The sequence below is a fragment of the Phyllostomus discolor genome, chromosome 3 (genome assembly GCF_004126475.2).
Source record: "Phyllostomus discolor isolate MPI-MPIP mPhyDis1 chromosome 3, mPhyDis1.pri.v3, whole genome shotgun sequence".
NCBI classification, from domain to species: Eukaryota; Metazoa; Chordata; class Mammalia; order Chiroptera; family Phyllostomidae; genus Phyllostomus; species Phyllostomus discolor.
The window spans coordinates 40,463,711-40,482,876 of NC_040905.2; the positions used below are offsets into that span (position 1 = coordinate 40,463,711).

A 19,166-nucleotide genomic window follows, 5' to 3' on the forward strand; every position below is an offset into this window, starting at 1 on the left:
AATTCAAGTCACCCCATCACCCCGAAGGCTACTTCCTCCAGCCCCGGGAAGGGCCTTCAAGTGATTCTATTGGTGCCTTGGTGAAAGTTTTTTCTCCTAGTTCTGAGAGGCAAGGAAAATGAAGCACCGGGTCCTGCATCTTGCTGATTTACAGCCCGGGGCTAGGAGAAAGTAAACTGGAAATGTGAGCTTTTCCCATTCTCCGCTTAGCTGATGTGGAGAGACAGACAGGCAACGGGAGGCCATAGAGCCCTTTGTCATTCAGCTTTGTCCAGCCTCCTCAAAGTGCTGCGTGTATTCTTGGTTCTAACTAAACATGGGAGCATAATTTGGTTATTTTCTTCCCTTTCAAAAGGTTCAAGTCTTTAACCTTTTAGTTTATACACAGAAATAAAGACTGAAAAATGTCCTTTTGAATATTCTCCAGGTGTCTAAGCCAGACAGTCTGCTAAGGCTTTATATATAGTTGCTCTAATTCTGCCCATAGACAGGCAAATATTAATGCCTCCCTTTCCACTTGAGGAAATTGAGGCCCCAGGAGCTTAAATCGCAAATCCTGGATTGGATATCAGCTCTGATTGGATCCACTCCCTATACCATGAAATTTCCCCCTTTCACCTCCGGCAAGCTGGTGGGTGCGTGTGTGTGCATGACTATAGGTGTGTTTCTTTTTCACATCAAAGCCCTGTTATTTCGTCTTTTGGTCAGTTTCCTCGATTTCACTTTTTCTAAACAAAGTCCAGTTCTTCAAGGTCTCACCGCCTGCTCAGCCATCTCCTGGAGTCGTTCCAAGGACCTACAGCCACTCCTCCGCTAAGTTTGGAGTCTCAGCCGCGGCTCGTATTCCGGGTTCCATTTCCAGCCTCCAGGAGGCCAGCGCCTCGCCCAGGTCCTCCCCACCCCAGCGTTCCTTGGGGGACCCAGCGCTCCCTCCGGACCCTGAAGCCCGAGCCACGGCCCCGCCTCCCCTACCTGACGCCCGTGCGGCCCGGGGCGCCGCAGCCTCCGCCCACCGGCGCGCCCGCCCTGCCATTGGCTTCCCCGGCTGCCCGTCTCCTCCGCCGGCCCCGCTCGGTCCCGTAGGCAGGTTTTGCTGGAGAAGCCGCAGTCCCGGTGGCTCGGGCGCAGCGCGGGAGGACTGTGGATCGCAGAGCGCGGACCCTAGCTGGCATGTCCCCGCGCGCGGGAGCCCTTATCAACCCGTGGACCCGGGCGGCTGCTAACTTGGCGGCGGGCTGCGGCGACCGCGCCTTGGCCATGTAGTCGCCGGCGGGGCTCCCCGCAGCCCGGGAGCGACAGCGACGGCGAGTCGGAGCCGAAGAGCCCGCGGCTTTCCCTGGAGGCGCTGAGTGCACGCCGCACCCCAGCCGCCCCTCGGGTTGCACTTTGGGCCCGAGAGGGAAATGGGGGAGAAAGTTTCGGAGGCGCCGGAGCCGGTGCCCCGCGGCTGCAGCAGCCACGGTGCGCGGACTCCTGCCCCTGCGGCGACCGCCGCGTCCTCGCAGGGCGCTTCCTCGGCCGAGTCCTCCTCGGGCTCAGAAACTCTATCGGAGGAAGGGGAGCCCGGCGGCTTCTGCCGGCAGCAGCCGCCGCCGCCGGGCGGCGCCCTGGGCACCCGGCCGCCCGCCGCGTGGGCTCCCACACGCGTGGTGCTGGAGCTTGGAGTCTCTGCGCCGCCGCCCCCCGGAGGAGCCGCGCCACCAGAGCCCCGGGGCAGCGGCGCGTCCCAGGAGGAGCAGGACGAGGAGGTGGGCACCGCTTTTCCCCACCTCGGCCCCTCCGGACTCCGGCTGTCTGGCGAACCCTGCTCTCCACCCTGTACAAGGGCGGTGGGCAGGGTTCACTGGGGCATGGATGTGGGGAGGGACCGCAAGTACTCTGTCCCGAGCCGGGGTAATGACAGGAACCTCCCTGTGGGTCAGTCCCGGTGGCTGTCACCTCCGTGTGTGTGTGCCTACCTGTGCTGCCTGGTAGCATGCTTTTAAAATGTTAAAGCAGGAAACTCCTTACTGTCTATATTTTGCTACGGAGGGTCTATGAATGGATGTGATCTGGATGCCAGGCTTGTCCCCACAACCGATCTTATTCTCCAAAAGTGGGCGTGGCTTCCCCCTAGAAGCTCTGGGGTAGAGGGAGAGTATGGTGACGGGGTGGGTGTGAGAGGGAGAGATGGTGTGGTGGAGTTTGGGGACAGGTGGAGTCGTCCCTGCGGAGTTGTACCGCGGGGGTTTTAGTGGCGCCAGTCGCCCGGGATCTCCCGCGGGTGGTTTGGGCTGGTCCCCGAAGCGGCCCTCCAGCACAGGACTCCTAGCTGTGGGCCTGCGGCGCTGGAGGGCGAGGCTGGAGCTGCCATTCAGACTTGTTTCAGATGCCCAGATGCGCGCTGCTCACCAAACTGAATAGGGCCCACGTTCTTTCGGGGACTGTGTGCATCCTAGTTTCTTGGAAGGATATTAATCCAAAACTTGTGGGTCGCATCCTGAGATATTGAGCAGGTGACTTTGGTGCCCTCTGCCTGCTTTCTCTGGTCTGTTTTTCTGCCTTTGGAGGACAGTTCAGGAGGCATAAGGTTCTTCATATCTAAGATTGTTTGCTTTGGAGGTTTCTTGTGGGGCAGTCATCCTGATTAGGCAGGGCCATAAATAAAACATTACCCTAACACAGCCTGCTTGTGAAGTTAATTCCTCAGTGCCAGAGTGGTATTTTCCTTCTCTCCAATGGGATTAGCTGTAGTAAATGTCTTTTTTTCCTCAGAAGATGCAAGCTGAGGCCACGGCCCTGACAGCAGCCCCAGCCTGGGGGCAAAAACTAGATCTAGCACAATGTGAGGGGTCAAGGCCCAGCCTGGCAGAGATGGAGCAAACTCGAGCTGGTGGTTGGCATAGTCTCTGGCAATAACAATGACCCATTCCCTAATTCTGCCGGAGGAGTGCCAGGATCCTGGACAGGTGTCTGGAAACCTACCTTCCAGAACTGTCTCTCCTGAGTTGTGAGATGTTGGGTGAGTTGTTTCATTCCCCTGAAGTTCAGTAACTTGACCAATGAACTTCAAGGTAAAAATCATTTATGCACACACACTTCTCCATTTTCTGGTCAGGAGTTTAGTTTGGATCCAAAGTTCAGATGGATTCTAGGGAACGGAGGCCAGGAGTTAAGCTAAGTGCCACAGCAGCCCCAGAGCACCTGACCAGACCGTGGACTGAACCCAGGTTCCTCATGGTTGCATCTCATTTTGGAGAGGCCAGGCAGGTGTCTTCACGTTTTTCACATTTGCTTAGCCTGCGACACCAGCCTCAGTGTTCAGAGATGAGCTCACTTATCCCTGGGCAGCTGGGATCATGCCTGAACTCATTTACTTCTAGATTCTAATTTACTGTTGTCATTTGTAGAGAAGATGACAGAGTTAGTAGCTGTATGTTTTCTGTGTAGCTAGGAGGGTGCTCTTGGTGTATGACATGGTGTTGCAGAGCCTAGGCTGGGGGAGTCGGGAACTTCTCACTTTTGATCTGTATTCTGTCGCTGATTTATTGCCTGGCCTCAGGGTGACAGTGTTTTACTTTCTGGGGAGTGAATATAATGATAGCTTATTTCCAAGGCAATGCAGGGAGGATTGGTTGATTGAAACACATTTTGGACAGTGGAATGACTAAATGACATTGGTCAGTATTTGTGAATCTCAGAATTGGATATAAACTGATACACTGTTGCAATTTATTGTGTAACTTAACCTGTAGCTGAGATGCTGGAAACTGTCCAGGAATGGAAATCCTGACTTGCTCTGAGAATTTGAAAGTGAAAAACCAAGTGTTTTATTCCTCCCTCAGGAGTAGAAGTGTGATCGTCTTCGTGAAGGGGGTTGAAGTCCTGTGCACATTTTCTGGTTTGTAAACTGGTGATGGTATGATGCAGTGGTTCTTAAACTTTTGAGAGGGGCGCGGGTTGTGGGCCTTTTGAGAATCTAATGAAAGCTCCCCACCCTCTGCTCAGAAAACACCCCCAAGTATCAGGACTGTTCCAGAGGGTCCAGTCAGAACGCCAGGCTGCAAACACTCGGTTCAGTGGAAGAACCTGGATCTGAGTCCTGGCTCTGCCACCTTAACTAGATGTGGGACTGTGGACCATTCCACTAACATAAGCCCAGTGTTTTTCACCTCTGGAATGGAAATACTAGCAAGAGTCATTGGACGTTTTATATGTACCATCTAATTTAATCCTAGCATGATAGTTAACATATAGCATTGAGTGCTAAGTTAATACTAATTTTTCAAGTTCATTTGTGATAAAAAAAAATTGTGAAATGGAAGTATAAGTTTGGGCTGGCTTATTTTGTTTAAGCATACTTAATCTGCTACATAATTTCAGAGAACCCGAGGCTTCTCTGAAGCCAAATAAAAGAGTTTTTATTTGCCTTAGGTTGTATTCTATAGCAGGTACTGTTACTGTACTGTTATATAGCAAGTCACTGAGTATAAAGCATTAAAAGGCTTAAGTACAACCCATAAAATGGAAAGAGATTCATTTAGATTTTAAAATTGTTATGTGTAACTTGGGAAATTGTTTTTCCAAAGTTATTTTTATAGTAATTTATTGCATGCATTTTTGTAAAGCAGCAAAATTCGTTTAGTGTATTAGTGCAGTGCTAATTTTTGACAACCTTGTTAAATTCTGTTTTCAATATACCTAGTAATGTCAACAGTGTTTGAACTATTTCATATTTTATCTTACTGTCAATATTTGTGAAAATTTACATAGTCTTGTAGACTTCAGTCAGTCCTTTAAACTCCTGGTGCTTAAAAATAATATAAACAAACCTGGAAGATTTTACGGGGTCAGTTCCAGATCACCACAATAAAGCAAGTATGGAAATAAAGCGAGTGGTCATCTTTTTGTTGGGGAAGGGTCTTGTCTTCAATTTGTAAAAAATGCAACATCTGTGAAGCACAGTAGAGCAAAGCCAAATAAAAGGAGGTGTGCCTGAGTTTATGCCATGGCCGAGATTGTAGTTGTTAGGTACTTAATGCCAAACGCACCGAGAGTTGGAGGTGGCACGAGACTTTTTGTTTAAATAAACTCCGTCTGACTTGACCACGGCTTCCTGACGCCTGTGGATTTGGGGTGAGTGGGTGCTGAGGGGGAGTGGGTTGCGTTTCTGACAGTTATGACAATCTAGATTGAACTCCTGTTCCTCTGATAACATTGCTGAGGGTTCTTTTTTGTTACATAAATTAATCCATTTATTGTAGACCAGCAATGTTTCAAATTGTGGTGCTTCTACTTTTAGGCTGTCTGCCCTGTCCCTTCCCAAAGAGCCTAATAAAGTCCCTGGTGCCGGTTGCTGTGTGTCAGTGAGCTCCTAAGGGTGGGAGTGTCTCTGGGTGCCTAGCTCAGGGCCTCTGATGTGTAGTGGGGGTTCAGTAGCAAATACACGTGGAACGGATGAGGAAAAAATGACATCTTTGAAAATAGCTGCACATTTGATTTGTTTTGTCAATTGTGATTTATGCGTGAAGTTCTAGATCTCTTATCAAAAAAATGTCAGTGATCAGAGTGAAAATAGAAAGGGCAGTGTTCCCAGGTAACTTTTGAACATAGTCAAATCCCTGAGGATCCTCTCAGAACACCTGTGAAGGGACTTGTGCGTTAACTTTTCTTTACATTGTGTATTTGAACTTGAAATTTTCAGGGACTCAGAATGGCAGGGGAAAAAAGGCTTAGTAGTTAAAAGGATTTTCAACTCAATACCAAGTGTCTCCTTTATCCTCCACTACACTAAAGGATTTATTTTATTGGCCCAAGTTGGGAAACAGTTTCCCTTATTAACAATTGGCACAATTATGGGACACTTTTTAACTGTTCTATTAAAAACAGTTTGAGGACTGCTTTTAGCACCACGTCGGATGTGTGTGGGGTCCCCCATGTGATGGCGATGCAGTTGATGAATTTCTACCGTTCATTGGATAAGAGAATAAATAGCAAAAAGCAACCATGAATTCAGTAAAGGTTTTCATTAGATTTGTATTTTATTAATCACAGTGGCTACAGACTTGGAAAAACAAGTGGTGCATAAATCTTGGCCTATGTATTATTAAGTCTGCTTTTTGACTCACTGCTTCCATAAGAGCAGCGAGTTCCGAAAATCAGTCAGCCCGAGGATTGAGGTTTATAGAATCCTGGGCACCAAGGACACGAAGGTAGGCAGGACAGGTAGTTTGACCCCATGCAACTTCCAGTGTAGTGGAAGTGATAGTGACTAAGCTCACGGTAATTAATTAATTAATTGGTTTCAAAGGCTGTGAGGGAGTGTGTGCCTGCTGTGTATAACTCATTCAGTCTGGGAGGAACCGCCTCACTGAGGGAGGTGATGTTTTGAGCTGAGACCTAAAGGGTGAGTAGGCGTTAGCTGGGAGAAGGGGAGGGGTAGGACCCATGCAGGTAGCAGGAGAGGATGGTGGGTCTGGAGGTATCTGTCTGGCCTGGAGGAGAGGAGAGCATGGCATCAGGTGATGCTTGAAGGGGAAACAGCAGTTGGGTTGAACAGAGACTATTGGAGTTTGTTGTAAGGGTATGGGAGCCACTGAAGGATCTGAAGCAAGGCAGTGCTGCGATCGGGTTTGTGTTTCAGGAAGGCCAGGCAGCATGCAGCCCGCCTGCTGGGAACTGCTGGTGCAGCTCCTTCCAATGTTCGGGGTTGGCACGGCTAACCTGAGAAGGTGGCATCCTGCTGGTCCCGGCATTCCAGGTAAACCCATGAAATATCAGAAGGAGAAGAATTTAGGCCTCTTCCAGAGAATATTAGTGTGAACATTAATTCTACTTTTCATTGTGATATTGCTTTAAGCCTACTGTTTTCTTGAAGGAAAGGCTTTATTAACATAAATGGACTTGAGAAGAGGGCCTTGAAAGTACTCATTTTCATAGTGAATTGCTGGGAAATATTTATCTGAGGCGAACATGAGAGGAAATTGCTCTGAGATGGTGTGAGAAGCTCCGGCGACTGGCAGGGTGGTGCCTGTGAGCTAGCACACATTACCCGAGTCTCGCTGTGGGCTCGGATTTTCCTAGAGAAAGAAGGGTCGGCACAAAGAGCTAAGGCTTTGACCCTTCCTTCCTGTGGCCTGAGGTATTCTAGGAAGTGTCAAATATTTATATTTTGCCAGTGTTTGGGAGCCGGTGACAAAGGCTGCCCCCCCACCCCAGACTTACCGGATGCTGTGTAAAGAGCCCAGGTGTTCTCAGGCCGTCGCTGTGGAGAAGGGTGTGGAATCCCTGCCCGGTGTGGTGCAGGGGATGACAGGTAGGGAGGATCCTGCTTGGAGGTTTCTCACCGTGAGGAGGGTCCATAACCAGGTGGCCAGGCATTACAGAAAACTGAGTGGGATGAGTGTGTGTATGTGTACATACATGTACATACATGCATGTACACACACACACATATCTTAGAAGGGGTGATTGTAGTTTTTAGATGAAAGACACCCCGTGCCATTTATAATCACATTCTCGAGTTCTGTAGGGTTGCCTGGAAAGGGCTTGTACTCCTGCCTCTTTATCCCTTCAGAGAGAGCAGCCAGCGTTTCCCCGCTCCGAGATCAGGGCCCTTAGTGCCTAAGGGTACGGACTAATGACCTTGGTTCAGCCCCGTGTAGGCCATGTGACTTTGGAAAGGTTATTAATACTGAGACCGTTGCCTCGTTTGTAAAATGGGCATGCCGATATTTATTACAGGGGGTTGTTATGAGAACTAATGGAATTTCCTGTTGTTACTGAGGATGGAAATGCTGGTTTCTGCAGAGTATCGGTGCCAGAGCCAGGAGTAACGGAAGCCTACAGGTCCCTTCCCTGAAGTGCTGTGCCACCAGCATGTTCTGCTGGCAGTGCTGGCCGGCCCTGTCATTCATGAGTAGGTAGATGTGTAGCACAGTTGCCACTTTTAATTTCATGGACAGAGCATTCTTATGATGTACTAACAGCAAAGTTTTATGGTATATGGCCCATTAACCCTTCTATTAAGACACTATTTCTCTTTTGCTCATGGAAGCTGCTCTTAGTGATCATTCATTAAATAATATCCTAAAAAGGCTCTATGAACATGTGAGTTATTAGGGACACCATGAGAATGGGTCAGAAGGCACATGTCAGCCCGGTGGAGAGGCTGGCGAGATGACCCTGTACTTCACTTAAGCTTCCTGGGTAATGATTTAGGGGCTGTGAAGGGAGTAACAAGGAAATTCAGTGATTTTTATGGGGACCAACTTTGGTTCACATAAGTATCACAGGGGGTGGTGGGAGGGGGCTGGCTACCCTAACCTTGCAGAGGGGAAATCTGTTAGAAATGCATTAAATCATAAAAATGCAAGAACTCACGTATATAAATTTCCCAACAAAAATTCTGTTTTGTCCCTTTGGGACAATGTAAACAATTCACGTTTTAAAGTAAAAATGCAAATCACCAGGAGCACTTTGGACACAGCACCAGGGCTGGTACTGTGACCGCTGTTCGCTTTCCTTCTGCCAGCCCTGTGCTCTGCCCCATGGCCCTGTTCAGGTGGGCATCAACACACCTTTGCATCGTTTAGTTCAAGGATTCTGGTTCTCTTTTATGTCTGCGATATTTTGTCTGGTTCCGTATCTGGCAATGTTATTTTGGAGCAAAACATAACCAAAATATGATGAAACAGAAATCTCTGCAGCAGCAGCTGTGTGCTTTTCTCTCCCTCTCTTTGCCCTTCTCTCCTAGTGCCCCCCCCCCCCCCGCAACCCCCGGGTCAGTGTTCCTGGGGAGGATTGGACGGTGGTTCCCTGCGCTCCCAGGGTTGGAGAGAAACCCCTTCCCTAAATGTGAGATGTTGGTTCAGGACCGTGGTCAGCGGTACACATGCGAAAGCTAATATTTAAGTGTGTATAGAACCTGTGTGAAATTTCTGGTGGCTCCTCCAACTTCTCTTAAAGAAAAGCTTCACTGCTTATTTGAATGATTTGCATTCATAATCAGATACATGTGTCTGCGGAACAGCTTATAAACTTGTACCCTAGGCCTGTACGCCTTTGCTAGCCCAACAACTTTCCTCTTGGACACATTCGATATAATTTTGATTATGGTACTTACTTCCACTGAACCTTTCAGCCTAAATGCTTTGTGCTGATAGGGGGTAAGAGGAAGGTGGGGAGGAGACTGGCAGTACCAGCGTTTCTTAGCAAATTTTATAGGCTATCATGTAGAAAATGAAAATTTAATTTTAATGTTCTTTATTTTGTGATTTTGCGGTGTTCATAGGGGATGGCAAGCTCACAGGTGTTTTGGCTTCTGCTTTAGAACTTAGCTGCTTTTTGAAACAATCTGAGAAGTTAGGTATGTTGTTCAATCCTGGCCAATAATTTTGTGCCTTTCTATGTTTTTTTTTAATAATACCATCATTTCTCGGGCTTCTGGTGTTAACATTTACCTTTTCAGGTATTTCTGTATGTGGAGATGCCCACACCTTCAGTAGTACAGGAGGGGCCCAGTGCCTCATCAGTGGTAGGGAAATAAAGTAAAGTTGGGTTAGAATTGGTGTTTAAAATCTTATGTCACTGTATTCTGTCATTGACACATAGTCACAGAAATTACAAATTTAAAATTGCTTCTTAGGGCAAACACTACTAGCTAAACTACATTAAACTATTGAAATAGAATGCAGATTGGTGAAATCCATTTTGTGTAGAAAGATTAAATAATTATTTTCAAAAATATGTTCTTTATAAATAAGTTGGTTCCATAGAAACAGTTTAGCTCCTGTGCATGCAAACTCATAACATTTGTTTGGTCGCTCTTAGTTTTAGCTGGGTGCTTAACTGAAATCACCTGAGGCTTAGTGGAAGCCATCACCCGGGCTTCTCAATTTAAGAGGGTGGCTCTGAGGAATCCCACTTAGTGGCTGCCGAGAAGATGAGGAGAGAATTACTCTAGAGAAGAGGGCAGCCCCAAGTGCTTGTTTGGAGAGAAAGGACCACTGAAAAGTTCTACCTAAGGACGAGAGCTGCAGACCCATTTCAGATGGGTACAGTACATGCCAGGAAGACCCAAGAAAATGCCGACCTTCCTGTTCTCGTGGCTCTTTTCAGAGTAGTAAGTAGAAGTGCCATGTGGTCCCGTCTTTAGATTAAAGACTGAGCAAGCGTGTGTGAGCATGAAAGCGAAGGAGAGTTAAGAGGAAAAGTACTTGTCAAGTGAGAAAGACAATTGTCTCTTTGCCCTACGTGCTGCTCCTTTAAATGATCTATTGTTTGAAATTCCATCTCTGTGAACGTTATTTAATGTGCCACTTTATTTCCTTGGAATTTGTGGGTGTTTTATTCTACAGGCATGAAGTACCCTAATAAGCTACCCCAGTTCATTGTTGGCTGGAAGACAGCTTCAGAGATTTTTAGGAATAACTTTAACTGTGGTGGCGGGCGGGTCCCAGCCGTGGTCCCAGCTGTGGTCCACATTCTCTGCTATGAGGACAGGAGATAAAATGGAAATTACAACTTTGAACTCTCTTGATTTTCTTTATTAAAATGTTAACATATCACTTTTGTTTTCAAGAGTTATGCTTTTGAAATTAAAACATTTCTGCCTGGAGAAAGCTGAAGGCAACTGTTTTAAAATTTGGGAATAAGACCGATTGAGAAGAGTTATACCAGTAGAGTAGCAATGTGACACTTTGGTAGCCCGCTAAAATCATACTGTTTTAAATTCCTTCAGAATTATTTCTGAGTCATCACTTTCTGTGTATTAGGTTGCCTGTCATTCCTTGTTCTTATTCATTCCTGTTTCTTTCCACCACCTTCCCTTTCTACAGCTTGGTCATCAGAATTTTAAAAAGAATACGAGAACCCACTTTAGTGGGAAGATTGTAGTAAAACCTTTGTTAAACAGCATGTTTGGGGGCAAGGCCTTTTGGTTTTGAATTTTATGATTGAACAAGAATTAATTTGAAACCTCTTTTTGTTCTCAGTTTGTTGCATAGTTCGCCCCTCCCCCTTATAATGTGTCATGGTGCGGTTTTCCTGCCTTATTATTCTGTGCTGAACAAGCTAGATTTTTCACAGTGATTGGACATCTTGTAGTGCTTTAGGGCAATCCCTTTGCACATCAGTCACCTTCGAAGGCTATTGAAGACATAAAAGTGGATAAGAGGTAGTATGAAATTACTAAATTCATACTAATTCATAAAAGTGAGTATGAAATTACGTGTGCTACTAACAAAAGTAGTTAGTCTTGATTTCTTTTTTTAACTTTAAAAGTTGAAGATAGTAGGGTTTTGCTATATTTGGTCCTAGGATGTACCAGATAAGTCTGTTTTGTTAATATTTTTATGGTGTTTAACAGTTTTTGCACAGCCTTTTCTGGTATCAGTTCAACTGTCCTCTCATTCCCATTTTGTACACATTTGTTTTCGTAGAAGAGTTAATAGTTAATCTTGCTCTCTTCCCCACCCCACCTCTCTCTCTGCCCTCTCCACCCTCACTAGATTGTGGGCCCCTCAGAGTGGGAACAGTGTCTTGTCAATGCAAACCTCTGCAGCAGGGAGAGCACAGAATGGCAGTTGGGGTGTATCCTGTGTCAAGACAGCATTCTGAGTGTTTCACGTGCATTTGCTCTTTTAATTACCATACCGTAGCTAAGTGATCTTCTCAACGTGATACAAATGAGGAGGAGAATTGTGGGGTGAGACTGAGGGCGGAGCAGGTTCCCAGAGACCATTGAGGAACACTGTGCATTCCCTAAGGTCCCAGCCTCTTGGTCGTCTCTGTATTCCAGAGCCTAGCACAGATGTGGCCTATAATACAGGATGGGAGAACGAAAGATCTTTGAGTGAATGAAACACCACGTAGCAGACAGGTCCCTGTGCATTTGGCATTTAAGAGTTTGGATTAAGTGTCTGTAGAGCTTTTGTTAAGGTCAGGGCTAAGACCTACCAGGGCTCTGATCCTGGGTGTTAGGTTTTCAGTCTAATGGGTTGAGTGGGTTTGTACAAATGAAAGGTTTTGACTCTAAATCAATATGTATTTTCCTGTTGATGTGGACAGACTATTTTCTGTTTAGATAATTTTTGATCATTATAATCATGCAGGTAGCAGTAAGCCATTTTTGGCTATATGTTTAAAGGAATTAATTTCTGATGACATTTTGACAACTATCCTTAAAATATTAACAAAGACACTGGGCTATACTCATTAGTACTCAGGATAAAACTGCTGCCAGTGGAAATAGGTTGCAGGATTGCTGGCAGTTTTGTCAGGAGTGTTGGCACAGGAGGAGGGAGGTCTGAACTTGGTCTTAGCTTCTTGCTAGGCAAATTATTAGCCTCTGCAAGCCTCACAGGTGATGAAATGAGAGGCCCTTTCAGCTCCAGCTCCAGTTTGATTCCCTCTTACTACAGGAGCATTAATTAAAACATTTAAAGTTGTTGTAGGCATGTAATTTGTTATAGAACCGTTCAACCACATTTTTCTTTTGAAAACTTGATAGTTGTGTTTTCTGATGTATGAATAGAAACGCAGTCTTGAAAGGGATTCTCACAAGGACACTTACTCATGGATTCTTTCTTTCAGCTCATGCTGACTTAAACATGCAGAGGAAATATAGTTCACCTATATGTTTCCTTTTTATTCATCTTTTAAAATTATTTGGTATGTTTCTGTCAGTCATCAGAATAAACGTTGAGGGTACCTGCCAGTCCCTGCAAGAGAATTCAACTCTGAATAGCAAGACCAGCTGTGGATTTCTCTCGGTGCCGTACCATACTGTGGTGTGCATCAGAAACTCCTGTTCTAGGGAATTAGGAAGGATGATTTTTGGTGCTAGCTCCTGGAGGCTCTGACTGTGGAACTGGGACTTTCTGTCTTAGAACCACCTGTGAATCCTTAGGTCAGTGGCAGAACCTGCTTTCCTAGTTATAGGCTCTAAGCAGAGAACATTTGGGTTTGTGATTTGCTTGCTGCCTGGACTTACTCTCTGTGGGCCACATGTCACCTCATAAGTCTGTCATTCCTGTGTGCTAGGTCAATAGCTTCTGATGTTTAAAAATCATTCTTTCATTTAAAGGATTTGTATGGTCTCTGTTCCCCCTGGCAGATGAGCAGGGCCCTCCTGTACTGCTCTGGATCCTTGCTGCTCAGGCCTGCAAGTGGATCAAAGTTTGCTTGCAAAGTTAAACTCTCATCTGTCATATAGAGAACATTTTGATGGTTGCCAGATGGTTGGGGGTGGGGGCTGGGTGAAAAGGGTGAAAGGCATCGAGATGTACAAATTAGCAGTTATAAGAACAGTAATGAAGATGTGAAGTACAGCATAGGGAATATAGTCAATAATATTGTAATAACTACGTATGGTGTGAAATGGGTACTCCTCAGAACTGCGCATGGTGTCAGATGGGTAATAGACTTATTGAGGTGATCACTTTGTAGGTTATATAAACTTCTGATCACTATGCTATATACCTGAATTTAATATAATATTGTATGTCAACTGCAATTGACAAACAAATACAGTATAACAAATCAATCTATCAGAAGTTGCTTTTTACCAGTCTACTGATTTTATTATTACTTATTATTTTGTCCACAGGTTGGCAGCTCCAGCCTGAACTATCAGAGTTGTTTTATTTTAAATTTTTATTTTAAAGATTTTATTTTTTATTTTTAGAGAGGGGAAGGGAGGGAAAAAGGAAGAGAGGGAGAGAAACATCAACGTGTGGTTGCCTCTCAAGTGGCCTCACTGGGGACTTGGCCCACAACCCAGGCATGTGCTCTGACTGGGAATTGAACCTCTGATACTTTGGTTCATAGCCTGTGCTCAATCCACTGAGCTATGGGAGCCAGGCAGACTTGTTTTATAAGTTTGTTTGAAAGTCAGCTGTTTGGAGTTTGGAGCATGAAGTCTCACAGAAATAGGTTCAAATAGTGATTCAGCTTCCAGATCAGCCTACAAAAGCCCAATTAACCTGCATAATGGGATGATAAAGTCCTAGAAATGGAATGGGATAACCCTGCTAGATGCAGTGAAGAAGGTAGCATTTTGGATCTGGAAGGTCAAAGGCTGCTTTGCACCCTGTTTTTTCTGACTCAGAGATTAAGCTTACCTGGGCTGGAGCCTGGGCCTTCTGACCCTGTCAGCTGCTTCTGCCAACTAGGCAGTGCTGCCTCTCAGGTTGTCTCATGCTGAGGTTACTTTTGGCGTGCTGAGGGCAAGTCTGTCTTTTCTATAGTGTTGGGGGTGGAATAGCAGCTTCTGGAGGTGGATGACTGTGGCATGAGTACACTTACTGGCCGGTGACTCTCAACAGTTGCACAGCTGGATGAGCAGGGCCCTGGCCTCCCGGGTGTTCTCACGAGGTAGGGAACAGCTGAGTTGGAGGAGAGGAAACCCACATGCTCCGCCTTCAAGCCAGCCACATGGCGGCTTGACCTCCTGGGGATACGGCAGTGGTTTTTCTTCATCTTTTGTACACCTTCCTGGGTGCCCAAGACCCCTTCCTATGGGGCGGGGGGCGGCAAATCATTTTAATCCAAAGCAATGTCTCCTGCCATTTTCTATTCAGTTCTTTTTTTTTTTTTTTAGTTTATTTATTTTTAGAGAAAGGGGGAGGGAGAGAAACATTGATGTGAGAGAGAAATATCCATCTGCTTCCTTTCGTACACCTCCCAGCACGTGCCCTGACCTGAATCAAACTGGTGACCTTTGGCTTTGTGGCACAATGCCCAACCCCCGCAGCCACACCAGTCCGGGCTTTGTCCAGTTCCAAGTCGTGAGGATGTGTTGTACAGCCTGGGACTGTAGTTAATGCTGCATCAAATATTTAACAGTTGCTGGGAGAGATTTTAAAGCTTCTCATCACATGAAAAAAAATTGGTAACTAGGTATGGTGATGGATGTTAGCTAGACGAATCATGGTGATCATTTCACACTATATATGAATAGCAAATCCTGTCACACACCTGAAACTAATATAAAGTTCTATGTCAATTATACCACAATTTAAAAAAAGGTGCAAGGTAATTCCTCAGAAAATACTCCTCAGAGTGCTTTAAATTAACCAAGTGTTATTACTAGAAGTATGAACACTACCCATTGTCCAAAACAATTTTTTTTGTGTAATTTGTAGATCAAATGATGATCTAATTTGCACTGTCTAGTCACCCTCACCAGTAGACATTAATCCTTCCATGCTTTTGCTTTTAGTTTAGCTCAGGTGATAGGACTGATAGTTCCTGTAGGCGAGGCTTTAAGAAATTGCCACATGCCCTCATTCCAATAGGGACTTTATAAGTGTGTTTTTAGGGACCTCTTTCTCTTCTGAACGTGAATCCACAGTTCGAGGAAGGGCAGCTGCATCACTGTAGCCGGAGGATGTTTTTATTTATTATGCCCTAAGCTGCTCATTTTTAATTTCTTCTCTCTTCCTGTTTTTCTCTCCCTTCCTCTCTGGAGATGGGTAAGGCCCTGTGGGATTAGTGCCATTTGTTCTTTTAAAGAGATGGCGAGGGCCCTGTCAAACTTGTTTATAGCGTTTCCCGCAATGAGGGCGAGTCCATCACCCCACTCAGTGTCCCCTTAGAGACCATCCGTGGTAATTAAAAGGAAACAAAATTGATCTCTACGATGATAAATACAGCTTTACCAAGTGACTCCATAAGGCAGGTGTAACCCTGGCTGAGAAACCTCAGGGTGCTCACTTTGGGCTCCTGAAAAACCTGTGATCAGATGGGCCCTTTCCTGAATTTTTCAAGTACTGTTACCTGCAGTTTTTAGAAATTTATTTTGACATTTAAGAACATCTAAGGATGTAAATTTAATTACTGCAGCTGCTTTCTCTGTGGGCTTGGATGAAGAATGGCAGATTCTGTAACAGAATTACCACTAAAATGTCACTTTTTAAAGTTAAATTCCATGGGTATCCAAAATTTTGTTTCTAAACTTGCAATATGAATTAGTGACTTTAAAGTATCATCTTAAGGTCTGGGGCACACAGAGCAATTTGACATTTGAGGGAGTGGCTTTCAGTTTGTGGCTAAAACAGCTGCTTACTTATGATACTGTAAAAAACTAGGACTTCGTTCCCAGTGGGATTCTGTGCGTGGGCTCATTTGGACCTGTGCTTGCGGGCTGGGGTGATGTTATTATTATCTGGTATTATTCCAGTAGGGGGTGGTGAGTGAGCTGAGCTGAATCACCTTCTTGGGTTTCTTTTCTTGCAGTGCCCATCTTTCTTTCCTTCCCTGCTGGCCCGCACTTTTGAAGGCAGAAAGGGAGGCAGCCTTAGAGCGGTGGATGGGTGGACGTAGGGTACTGGGAAGTAAGGGTGTTACCTTAGCATGCTGTTTCAATAACAGGCGCTGGTGAAGCTGTCCTTGTTGGAGGTGAGGCGTGGGACCCCTCCCTGGTCCTGCTTGCCTTTCGTGCTGTGCTGTGGGGCAGAGCTGGTGTGAAAGTGTAGTTTTTCTTTGTCACATCAGACGTCTGTGTTGAGCCTTCCTGCTTGCAAAGCTCTGTAGGGGTTGGAGGCTGGGAGACGCAAAGGAGAGAAAGAATGTGGTCATGCCCAAAGCAGCATCCGGTTGGGTTAAGAGACAGAGTGTGCACAGAGTGAGTTGACCTGAATGTGCACAGTGTGCTGTCAACAAGTGCAATGCAGACTGGAGGTGGGGGTGGGGAGGGAACCTAGGGCAGCATCGCCCACCTGCTGGGATGGATCTGGAGGCTGGCTTTCCTGATGCCTTGAAGATGTGAGCTTTGGACAGGAGAAAAGGAGGTTGTATCATCTGCAATGATTTACCCTGGCAGAACATTCCTTAGACGTACCTGCAGTCTCAGGGAAGTCTTCTATTTTTCTCTTTAAAAGTAATAATATTTAGAAGGAATAGTAATTGGCAGGTTGGTTTTTCTACATGCATATGGTTAACTCTTTGTGCCTGTGGAATTTAAAATGACTGGTATAAATCGTACTACCAGGATATAGTATTTTCTGTAAAACCAGCTTGTTTTTAATCAGGATTATTTTTTTAACTCTGGCCATGTGTCTCTGCTGGTTGAAGCGTTGTCCTGTCGCCGAAAGGTTGTGGGTTTGATTCCCTATCAGGGCACACACCTAGGCTGCAGGTTCCATCCCTGGTCCAGGTGCGTAGGAGAAGCAACCAATCAATGTTTCTCTTTCTCCCTTCCTTTCTGTCTATAAAGCAATGATATAAAAGACTATTTTTAATATATTTATATTTCCCTAGGTAATTAAGCAATGTTTACAACTAGTATTTTTAGTCCCTATCTTAAGGAATTTTTTGGTATTGTTTGTGGGAGCAGAGTTTAGGGAGAAAATGTGTATGGTGAGGATTTACCAGGTAAGCCATTTGGGGGAGTATCTCTTGAGGCTAGCCCTTTCTCTTCTGGCTTTGGGATATCTTTTGGTTACTCCTTACTTGAAATTTGCCAAGTTGAGAGCAATGATGTTTTTGGCCCAGCTGCAGCTTAAAACATTCCTTCCATCTTTTTTTTCCCCCTTCCTCCTCAAAGTGCACTTGAAAAACTTGTCAGAGAAGCTCTGGCATCCTGGGTCTTTGGCAGGAATCATGGCCTCTGCCAGGGAAGAGCCCCAACGTAGCTGCAGACTTACCCTGCACCGTGGCAGCTCCTGACCCAGGAGCCCTCCTGACCTCTGAGCTATGACTACAGTAACTGGTTTTATGAGGCACATCTCGTGATTTTATAACGTACTTTCTCCAGGCTTCATGCCTGTCAGGGTAGCTAGTTTCCAGTGCTTGCAGGTCAGGAGGGAAGTGAGCCAATGGGGGAAAAACTTACTCTCTAAAAACTTCTTGGGATGTTTTCCTTCTCCTTCAGGATTCTGCAAGCATGGGGGGAAATTCCTTCACCAGAGTGTTAGTGCTTGCCAATCATGGTCTACTAGTGTGGGGGTCCCTGTGTGACATGGGGTCCCCAGGTGACTTGCGAGTCACTTCCCAAAGCCACACAAAATTACAAAGCCAGGCAGCAGGGGCTGAGAAAATGAGTACAAAGCGTGAGTGGGGACAGCTCGAGGAGATGGTGCTGCTTTCTAAGTGTCCAAGCCAAGGCGGGGCGACAAGGGCAGCTCTGCTTTTATAATTAATGTCAGACTCCCACACGGACTTACCTGTAGCTTCGTTCTCTCCTCCTCCAGGGAAAATAACTAAGAAAGCAGTCTGTGGGGCTCCCGGCGAGCGTCTGGCCAGTTCCTCTGCCTCTTCAGTGGTTCTCTGTGCAGTTATTTTTATTGTAACCACAGTGTGTACTCTGCGCTTTGGAAATTTACAGTTACAGCCATGCTCGTAATCTCACCTCGGAAAACGAAATGTTCGGCCTCCCTGCATAGAGCTTGCAGATGGCTGGTTAATGCGTGAGATGACAGAGAGTAAGAGCTGTTCCTGTAAGTCTTGTCATCCGGTGGTGTGTGAAGTGAAGGTGTCCATCATCCTTGTGGAAATGTATTTGGAGTTTCTAGAATCCTTTGATTCTTGAGGCAGTGAGATCTCAATTTTATATTAAGCTTTGAAAAAATCTTGGAATTTTTTTCTTCTTGCAGAGCAGAAGATCATTCAAGGGACCTTTTCTTTGAACGGGCAGGTTTCTTTTGTGCCAAAAAGACGTGGTACTTCACACACCACCCACTGTGAAGGGCCTGTGAGGACAGTGGTTGGGGGGAGCAGGGCCTCATGGTCGACTGCGGGGAGAGGGCCAGGGTCTCAGGGTCTCTCCTCTTGGAAGTGGTGGGCGTGCTTCTGTGGGGGGTTTCCCTACAACCAGAGACAAGGTAAACACCCCCTCCCTCTGATGCTCTGTTTGTGGGGGCTCATGGGGTGGAATAACTTTAAACTTGTGTCTTGGTCTTTGCTTTTTCTCTTCCCTGGTATTTCAAGCAGGAACTCAGACCGTTGTAATTCCTTGCCTTGGGGCTATTGGGTTGGCAGAAAACTGAAGCTGTATGAAGGAAAGATTCTTCTCAGTGTCTTTATAAAAGGTCTAAAGCTGTAGAAGAGAGAGTGCCATGCCCCCTGGGGTGGAGGCTGGTTTTTCTGTGAGGGCAGAAAGAGAAGAAAGCAGATTGCCTCTGGATGGGAAGGGGGTTGAGGTTGGTAGGTTCTGGGACCAGGGGTTGGGATTTGGTGATCCTCTC

At 45.9% G+C, this 19,166-nt stretch overlaps 1 protein-coding gene across 1 annotated transcript in view; it reads left to right on the forward strand.

Annotated features, from left to right (window-relative positions):
• Positions 1–1,146: 1,146 nt before the first annotated feature.
• The window catches only part of MAST4 (microtubule associated serine/threonine kinase family member 4), a 532,524-nt gene continuing 514,504 nt past the window's right edge, over positions 1,147–19,166 (forward strand). Inside the window, 1 exon segment of the mRNA XM_036019855.1 lies at positions 1,147–1,748. Coding sequence (XP_035875748.1) covers positions 1,404–1,748 — 345 coding nt within the window. The 5' untranslated portion in view covers positions 1,147–1,403.